Source organism: Echinops telfairi, unplaced genomic scaffold (genome assembly GCF_000313985.2).
Source record: "Echinops telfairi isolate 266 unplaced genomic scaffold, ASM31398v2 ScPeMD7_2;HRSCAF=8, whole genome shotgun sequence".
Classification (NCBI taxonomy): domain Eukaryota; kingdom Metazoa; phylum Chordata; class Mammalia; order Afrosoricida; family Tenrecidae; genus Echinops; species Echinops telfairi.
The window spans coordinates 75710222-75719282 of record NW_022103898.1 but is presented as its reverse complement, the minus strand read 5'-3'; the positions used below and the strand labels follow the sequence as shown (position 1 = coordinate 75719282).

General features: G+C 57.9%; 2 protein-coding genes across 6 annotated transcripts in view; one reads left to right on the top strand and one right to left on the bottom strand.

Annotated features, from left to right (window-relative positions):
• OS9 (OS9 endoplasmic reticulum lectin) overlaps positions 1-2355 on the top strand; it is a 22565-nt gene extending 20210 nt beyond the window's left edge. For 3 of the 5 annotated variants that reach the window (XM_004700502.2, XM_045290121.1, XM_045290117.1), the window contains exons 13-15: positions 724-888; positions 1050-1162; positions 1402-2355. In XM_004700502.2, coding sequence (XP_004700559.1) covers positions 724-888; positions 1050-1162; positions 1402-1527 — 404 coding nt within the window. In that variant the 3' untranslated portion in view covers positions 1528-2355. The remainder of the gene's footprint in view (positions 1-723; positions 889-1049; positions 1163-1401) is intronic. The other 2 variants (XM_004700504.2, XM_045290126.1) reach the window with 1 other exon arrangement.
• A 4412-nt stretch (positions 2356-6767) lies between these two features.
• AGAP2 (ArfGAP with GTPase domain, ankyrin repeat and PH domain 2) overlaps positions 6768-9061 on the bottom strand; it is a 17347-nt gene continuing 15053 nt past the window's right edge. The window contains exons 16-20 of the mRNA XM_045289026.1: positions 8931-9061; positions 8725-8815; positions 8385-8607; positions 7992-8247; positions 6768-7855 (exon numbers count right to left, since the gene is read on the bottom strand). The exon at positions 8931-9061 is cut by the window's right edge and continues 7 nt beyond it. Coding sequence (XP_045144961.1) covers positions 7613-7855; positions 7992-8247; positions 8385-8607; positions 8725-8815; positions 8931-9061 — 944 coding nt within the window. The 3' untranslated portion in view covers positions 6768-7612. The remainder of the gene's footprint in view (positions 7856-7991; positions 8248-8384; positions 8608-8724; positions 8816-8930) is intronic.

The following is a 9061-nucleotide window of genomic DNA, read 5'->3' as shown; positions in this document are numbered from 1 at the left end:
GAACACTGTACCCCCTGTTGCCTCTTCTCACTGGCACCGCCCCTCGGTGGGGCAGCTTCCTAGTCTTCTCTGGGGAAACAGCATCTAGAGTCTGCCTGTCAGTTTTCCGGTTTGCCCCTGGACTCCCGTGCCTAGCACCTTGCCTGGCACAGGGTGGGCGAGCAGTAGAGACAAACTGGGTGGCTCTGAGCCCATGTGCTGGAATCCACACATCCGGGAAGGGTGCAACCAATCAACAATTAGGACATTGTCCGGGGAAAAGCCCCAGCTGCCAGAGCATGAATAGGCCAGCCCAGCTGTATGCCAGCCATTTGGCCTGGACAGGCTTGAAGGTGGCCGTTTCTCACAGCTCCTCACCCCTTCCATGCTCCAGAGTCCTGTGTGAGGGGACCAGTCACCCTGCAGGGTTCCAGAACAGGCCCAGGTTCAAAGCTTGCATCCCACTATGTCTATAAACATAGAACAGTTCTCCAAGCCTTGCTCCTCCAAACCAAACTGCAGGCGGCCTGAGGTCTGCCCTCCTGGAGGCGCTGGGCAGAGTTAGGGGGAGAGAAAAAAGAAGGGGTGCTGGTGGAGGGAGCTCTGCAAGCTAGAACTGGGGGCGTGGATGCTTGGCACCTCGGTTCCCGAGGTGTTTGGGGCAGAAGAGCCGCCCCGCCCATGGCCCCGGGAGTCATGGCTCTGCTTTGTGTCTCCCTGTGTGTCCCCCCCCCCCTCTCTAAGAGGAGGATCCTGAGCACAGAGTCCGGGTCCGGGTCACCAAGCTCCGTCACGGAGGCCCCAATCAGGATCTGACTGTCCTGGAGATGAAACGGGAAAACCCACAGCTGAAACAAATCGAGGGGCTGGTGAAAGACCTGCTGGAGAGGGAGGGACTCACAGCCGAAGGTGGGCCCTGGAGGGCGGGCTGCACCCTGAGCTGAGCCTTCTGTCACCAGGGCTTGCAGCTGGACCAGGAGGGGCTGGGGGGCCGGGCACCTTATGGGGGCCTATGCTGCAGGGCCCAGCCTGCTCCCCGCTCACTGCCTGCCCATCCTGCTCCTTCCCAGGTAAAATTGAGATCAAAATTGTCCGAACCGGAGCTGAAGGGGCTGAGGAGGATGCTCGCTGGCTGACCGACGAGGACACAAAACACCTCAAAGAGATCTTCTTCAATATCTTGGTGAGAGGCTCTGAGCCCTGGGCCCAGGACCTTCAGCCTCCCGGGCTTCCAGCAGCCATGTGCTGGTGTCCAGGGTCCGGTCCCATAAGTTATCAGTTTTGCCACTGCACCTGGAGGCCAGTTGCTGTGGTGGCTGAGTATCCTTCCCCCTGCCCCCTGACTCATCCCTAAAGCACTCCTTGTGTCTCCGGGGTCCCCTCAGCAACTCCAGCTCACCCCGACCACCCTCTTCCCCCCAGGTGCAGGGAGCTGAGGAGGCGCAGAAAGAGCGGAGACGGCAGAAGGAGCTAGAGAGCAATTACCGCCGGGTGTGGGGCTCCCAGGATGGGGAGGGCACCGGGGACCTGGATGAGTTCGACTTCTGAGACCGCTGCCACAGATGACCTTCCAAGGGGACCAGAACTTTCCTGCCTTCCCGCTCCCCTCCCCCATCCCACTGGGGCCCCTGCAGGCCAAACAGCAATGTGGTGCTGAGCTGTGGTCTGAGGGTGGGGTGGGGGGTGTCGTGGGCTGGCTGGGTGCTGCTGCTGCTGCTAAGAGCCGCCCTGGAGGCCTCAGCAAGCCTGCGATTTTCATTCTCCCAGGATTCACCTCACCTTCCTCTCCTCCTCAGCCCTTCCCGGATCCTCTCTAGCGTGTTGGTTCTCCTTCCTGCCCCTCCCGAAGGACACTGAAAAGGCTTCAGGTGGGGTAGGGGTAACAGGAAGAGTAGGGCCTAAGAAGGCAAATCCCCCCCGTTTGGTGAGTCCTGGTGGCACAGTGGTTATAGTGCCGGGCCGTGAGCTGAATGCCCACCCTTGAATTGGCCCTACCCCAGTTCAAACCCCAGTCAGTCGCTCTGCAGGACAAAGGTGTGGCGGTCTGCTCCTGTACACAGGACAGCCTCAGGAACCCCACGGGGCGGTTCTACTCTGCCCTACAGGGTCGCTGTGTGTCTGAGTCCGCCCCCTGACAGTGGTAGACCTAGTTTGGGGTTCCCTCATCCCTTCTCTTCAATGACTTTGGAATGTCCTCCCTTTTCCTGTTCACATTGTCCCCAACGGCCTGTGCTTCGGAGTTGAGTCTTCCCTTCTATTGACCAGATGGGGGAAAGTTGCCGACCACCTCCGACACAATCCCTTTGAAAAAGGGGGTGTAGGATATCCCCCACATTCTTGAACAATCAGGTTTCTAAATAAAGAACTGGACCATCAGTAACTCCTTAATCCCTTTTCCTTGGGTGCCAGGGGCAGTAGGTGAAGGCTCACTCCAGTTTGAAGCCTGGTGTTTTCAGCGCACCTTCTCTGATCCAGATCCTTGCCCCATATCTCCAAGCTGCTGTCAGCAGGAGCCGAGGAGTGCGGAGCGCCCCGGGCAGGTGGACCAAGTGTGCAGACTGGCCTGGACTGGACTGGAACCCTTGCAGAACCATCAGCCCTTGTCCTCATCTGCCCAGATCTGTTCCTTCCCTTCTTCGACACCAGTTCTTCTCCTAACCTCCCCCCTGTGTACCCTTCACACCCCAATGCACACCACCGTTACCCTGCCACCACCACCACCCTGGGCTCTCCCTTCTGATGAACACCCTCCTGGCCTTAAGGCACTCACACACCTACACCCCTACCTTCACTTGGCTGTAGCACTGCAGCATTTCCCAGGAGGACCTTCTCCTCTGGCCACATCTCAAGGGAGGGCTGCTGCCAGTTTCCTAGTGTGCTGTGGGCAGGGCTCCCATCAGGTTATCTCTTCCTCACTGCCAAGGGCAGGTGTGGCTGCTCTCTTCCTTCCCTCCCTCCCGGGTCATCCAAATGCAGAGGCTCTAAGAGCAGTGGCAGTGGTTCTCAATCTTCCTTTTGCTGCAACCCTTTAATACAGTTCCTTATGTTGTGGTGACCCCCCAGCCATAAAATTATTTTCGTTCCTACTTCTTAACTGTAATTTTGCTACTGTTATGAATCAGGTGACCTCTGTGAAAGGGTCGTTCGACCCCCAAAAGGGTTGAGACCCACAGGTTGAGAACCGTTGCTCTAGAGGCAGAGAATGGTAGAGCCTCCCTCTGGTGCCCCAGCTCTGAGCTGTGCAGCCTTGCTGCTGAAGGCTGGACTGATAAGGTGAGAAAGGAATAGAGGACAAAAGACAAAGCCCATTGCCCTTGAGTTGATGCAACTCATAGCCACCCACCTGTCATTCCATAGGGTTTTCAGTGGCTCTAATCTTAGGAAAATAGATTGCCAGGTCTTACTTTGGCACTGCTGGGTGGATGCACACCAACTTCTCGGTAGCCTAGAACAAACTATGTCACCCAGGGAGCCATGAGAAGGAGATAGAGGGAAACTGAGGGAGCTCATTGTTGTTGCAGGGAGTGGCCTGAGACTGCTTCTGTTCTTCCTGCATGTGGACTGGTGCTTATTGTGCCAATACCCACTACTAACTCGGACCAAGTCATTGTACGAAAATCAGCATTATGCAAAACTGGAGGATGATTACACCATTGCATGACTGTCTAATTACCTGTCAAATTTCATCACTACCCAACTGCCAAGCCACTGAAAATCATGGCCCAGCCAACTTGACATAAAACCTTAACTTTCACAGCCAGTGTTACTTTCCTTGCACTGCTGCACACGTTACTGCCAGGTATACATTGTTAACGTGTGAAGTAGATTATTTACCATTGTAAATGTGGAATGTTGGACAAGATAGTCAAGTGAGAAGTAGGTGTATGCTTATATAGCCATGTTCTAAAGTGTTAATAGACTTATAAAACCCTGCTTCCTCAGATCTATTTCTATCACAAGGGGAGAGTTGCTTTACCAGTGCAAGGTCTTACAAGCTGCCTCCAGTGCAGCTGTAGTCAGAGTTCTGGGTTCAACTCTTCCCCCCTCCATTTACTAACACTGGGGCCTGGAACAGGTTTGTTTTCTCCTTGGTAAACAGATCAGTACCAACACTCACTTCATCAGGTGGTTGTAAGGATGGAATGACTCAAAGAATGCCATTCTCTTAGCACAGTAGATGCTCAATAAACTTTTACTATAAGTCCTGAACTCCGAAAAGACTAGCTGGTACTTAGAGGCAAGAGCCTTTGAAGGCCTCCCAAAAGCTGATCCAAAGCTACAGTAGAACCTCAGAATGGGGGAGGAGAGTTAGCTTTGATTGGATGGAGTTGGTCTCGTGACATGATCAGAAAATGGAGTTCTGGAAACCTCATTCCATTTCATGAGTTTCTACTTTAAATACTAAATTCCTTACTCTGCCTTGTGGTGAAACTCCCGAGAAAAGTCTATCTGCCCGGACTTTTGTGCTAAGACACTGGGCAGAAGACATCGGTAGGCCGGGTAGGCAACCGGACCCCAAATAAGAAAAGCCCAGGTGAGCTGTGAAGTCAGTATGGATGCTAACCCTAACCCACCCAGAGTCCCTTCTGAAGTCCTGCTCTGCCACAACCTGGTGAACTGGATGTGCCATGTCTCTGTTTACCCTCTATATTAGGGATTCTCAAACTTTGTAAACGGGGCCAGTTCACATCCCTCAGACCCGTTGGAGGCCTGGACAATAGTTTAAAAAAAAACTATGAACAAATTCCTATGCACACTGCACATATCTTATTTTTGAAGTTAAAAAACAAACGGCAAAAACACCCGGCGGGCCGGATAAGTGTCCTCGGCAGGCTGCATGTGGCCCGCGGGCCGTAGTTTGAGGACACCTGCTCTATATCATTATAACAAAGCCAAGGTGCAGTCCATCTTTTATGACAAAATAAAAACTTCACAAGCCAATCAAAGGATTGATTGGCGTCTGGAATTTGCTGACACCTTGACCATCTGGCTGAAACCTAAGGCAACTTCCCACCTGTGGCTACCATGGCAGGCCATTTAATTTTCCTACCAGGTGAACTTTCACCACCAGGAAGGAAAGTGGAGATGAGGTGAAGGAGTCCACGGGTTGAAGGTGGAATGGTCAGGCCCTTTGTCTTTACTATCTCTCCCTTTACCGCTTGCTTACGTTTCCAGACTACACACCTACGGGTGCACCTGTTGCTACACCTGTACCCCCAGTCTGCCTTTCCTGAGCTCTTGGATTCTTCTTGGGTCAGGCTGCTGGGCTGGGCATTCACCCAGGCTAGGACTGCACAGAGATAGCCCTCCATGTGAATCGGGTCTGGGTCCAAGGCTGTGACCACACCTGTGTGTTAGCTTGGTGGCATACAGGCAGCTGAGCACCGTGGGCTTGGGTTGGTTCCGAGGGTTGGTTCCAACCATCTGTACCAGAAGCTTCCATGAGTTCACTGGTTCTCAAGATGGATGATGGCACATCATGGCTGTGCCCAGCCGAGACTGACTTCTGAAGCACTACAACACTACAGGAATGGGCCAGCTAGGTGCTGAGGCTTGCAGTGCTACAGCTTGTGACCATGTCACTCAGTTCTCCTAGATGACACGGAGGTGGATACAGGCCTCTGTCAACTGGGAATGGAGTTCAGGGGAACCAGAGACCTCTTCCATCCCTTCTCTCCCATGCACCACTTGACATGGCCAAGAAAAGCATCCTTACTCTAAGCTCCACTTCTGATACCCAGTACTCAGGTGAGCAGGCTGGCCCTGGGCAGTCATCCCTGGGGTGAGAGCACTTACTGGGTGCCCTCCAAGGAGTCAGGGATACTCCCCAACAGCTCACCTACCTGTGAAGTGAAAGATCTGGTTTTGAACTCTGAATCCAAAGTTGTAGCTCTTCACCAAAACTACCCATCTTCTCACCTCTCTGGGCTCCTTCCCCAGACCCCCACATCAACACACACACCCCTTCATCTAAGCACCATGCCCGACTCTTCCCAGAATGCTGCCATCTCTGGAATCAGTGACTTCCCTGTTCCCACCTGCCCATCCCCTCCCACCACCAGGCACTGACACACCTGAGAGAGATGCAGTGTCTGACCTGCAGGCCCACCACCCTGCCATCAGCCACAGCCAGGAGGCACCCTCTGCCCCCACCTGCTGCGCACCTTGACCACTAGTCCCTAACAGCGCTTCAAAAAACAGACTGGCAACTCACCCACTAGACAAAATCACTTCCTTTTTAATTGCTGTTGAAGATTCACACCATCTGGCTCCACGGAGAAGAAGGGGCATTCCCCCTGCCCCATCTACATCCCTCCCCAAATGCATTACCTGGTCCTTTGCAAAATATTTTACCAGGAGATGGGGGGGGGGGAAGACCGGAAACCACTGACACAGACAGCCCAGAGGCTGGGTTGATGAGCGAGGCAGGGCTGGGCCAGGTAATTGCACCCTCCCCCCACCCCTTTCTGGGGATGGTGTAGGGGCCTGAAAACCCACCCAGCCACTGCTTGGAATCCCCTTAGCTCTGGCTGGGAGTGGGGGGAAGGATCTGGGGGTGAGGGATGACTCTGGAGTTGCTCCAGGGGGACAGAGGGGCTGGACAGGGAGAATAGTGGGGGAGGGGGTCCCACTGTCGGGGTGCCCCCTACCCCAAATCACCACGGGCGCTGCACAGTCACAGGTACGCAGTCACGGTCACAGACACAACCCGAGAGCAACCCCACCCCATCCCACCCCCTGCCCACCCTTGGCTTCCCCTATCCCAAAACGCCCTCCCCACGCCCCTGCCCGCCCCACCCCCTTGTTGGGGAACAAAGCAATAAATTACAAGGCCCCTCCCCAGCCCTCTCGGCCTTCTCCCGCTCCATCCTTCTCCCTCCCGAGAGGATCTCTAGGAGAAGCCAGGCGCTTGGCTCCCCCAGCCCTTTAGCTTCCATCCATGGGTGGGTGTGGGCGACGTCTGGATTTCCACTCCTCATGGTCCCTTTCACGGAAAGGGTTGGGGACTCCCCACCCCCATGGGCAGCAGGGGTCCTGCCCCTCTCTGCCCTTCCCCTTTCACTTGGCAGTGAGATCAGCGTGGAAAGCCGGGGTGGGGGGGTCCCCATATTGGCCCCGAGTCCCAGGGCTCGCTCTCCCACCTACTAACCCTCTGTGTGGCGTGGCGTGGCGTCACCCCCAGGAGCCAGCCTGGGTATGGGCTCCCGCCGGGGATCGATAGGATTGTCGAGCACAGGCAGGACTGGATCTCTTCCCGGCCCTAGAGGGCGCGAGCGAGCGAGCAGGTCCCAGAGCCCGGGGGCGGGGTGGGGGTGGGGGGCTGGTGCTGCGGTGGGGGGCGCGCCCTTCGGCTAACACCGAGGGTGGGGGTGGCGGGCAAACCCAAAGGAATCCAAGTGAAAACAGTGGCGAGGGGACGTGTCGCACTGGGGGCTCCATGCCTCGCTGGGGAGGGGGAGGTGAGTTCGTGTCCTCTGGGAGGTGGGGGCTGTGCCCTCGTGGGGGGAGGGAGGAGTGCTCCCGCGAGGCGGGGTGCAGAGTGGAGAGGTGAGTGGGTGCGTCTGTCCAGCGGTCCACCCGGGGAGGCAGTGCCCGGCTTGTGGGGGATGGGGGTGTCTCTCCCGCTGGGCAACTATACCAGCGCGATGGGGACGTCGGCGCGGCCCACGCTGGCGGCGCTGCTCCGGCGACGGGGACTGGGCGTGGCGGTGATGCTGGGAGTGGTGGCGGCGCTGGGCGTGGTGGCCGTGCTGCCGCCCTCCCCCGGGCAGCCGTGCTGGAGAAGGACGTCGGCGCACAGCTGGCTCCCGGCCTGGCGGGCGTAGAAGAGCGCGGTGCGGCCCTGCGCGTCCCGGGCAGACACGTCCGCGCCATTCTAGGGGACGGAAACGTCGCCGGCGTCACCTCAGGAGGCCGAGCCGGGCAGGCCGCCCTCCAGCCACCCCTCTCCCACCTCCATCCCCTTTCCAGGTCCCCTTGGCAGGGCCCCTCGGGCTTCCCCCCCGACGTACCCACAACAGCAGCTGCGTGAGGACCACCTGTGCCAGCTCGGCCGCCAGGTGCAGCGGGGAGCGGAGCTGAGGGTCCTCCACGCTGGTGTCCAGCGGCCCGTGTCGCGCATGGGCCAGGAGCAGGAGGACCTCGGCCACGTCCTGGGCCTGCACCGCGGCCCACAGCTGGCTACCCAGAGGCGTCTCCGTGGTGCCCAGCGGCGCCAGGAATAGCAGCTGCTCGTACTTGGCGCGGATCCACGACTCTCGCTCCTCCCTGCAAGACCGGTGACCCACAGGAAGGCCTCTAGGGACCTCGGCACCCAGGACTTCTGATCCCTAACGAGGGCACCCTCTCAGGAGCCGCGCAATTCTCCCCTCCGCCCCCGCGCGCCCTGGTTCCCTCGCACGCACCGGGAAGAGTCCCGCGTGGGCTTGACGCGGCCCCGCGTGTCACTCTCCCACACACGGTTGGCCATGTCGTTGCCAATGGCCGTCAGCACCAGGGTCAGCTCCCGAGGCCAGTCGTCTAAGTCCAGCGAGCGAACGCGGGACAGGTGTGTGCCCAAGTTCCGGTGGATGCCAGAGCACTCGATGCAGATGAGCGCGCCCAGATTCAAGCTGGCCCATGTGGGGTCTGGGGAGGGAGTTGAGGGCTGACACCCAGCGCCCAGGGCTCCAGGGAACCACGCGCCCTAGCCCCTGCCACCACCTGGGGGGGGGGGAACTCCCTCGGCTGCCCCCTTGTGCTCACTGGGGGCCCCGCAGTCCACGCAGATAGAGTTTCCCTTGGCGTTACGGATTGCCTGGATGGCCACGGCTTCACTCTGGCTGTCTGTGCGCAGCTGCGGAAGGGAGTGGGGTTAGCACTGCCCCTCCTCCACTCCCTACAAGCCCCTCCAGCCACTCAGCCACTGGCCCCTCTCCACTCCCCCCACTTCCTCCCCCCCAACCGCTCACCTTGACTTTGCTGCTCTCACAGCACTGCAGGCTGGCAAGGATCTGACTCTCGATGGCCTGGACCCAGGCGTCCCGCTCCTCAAAACTGGCGGCCTCAAAGTGCCACGTTTGGCCAGTGCTGGACACAATCA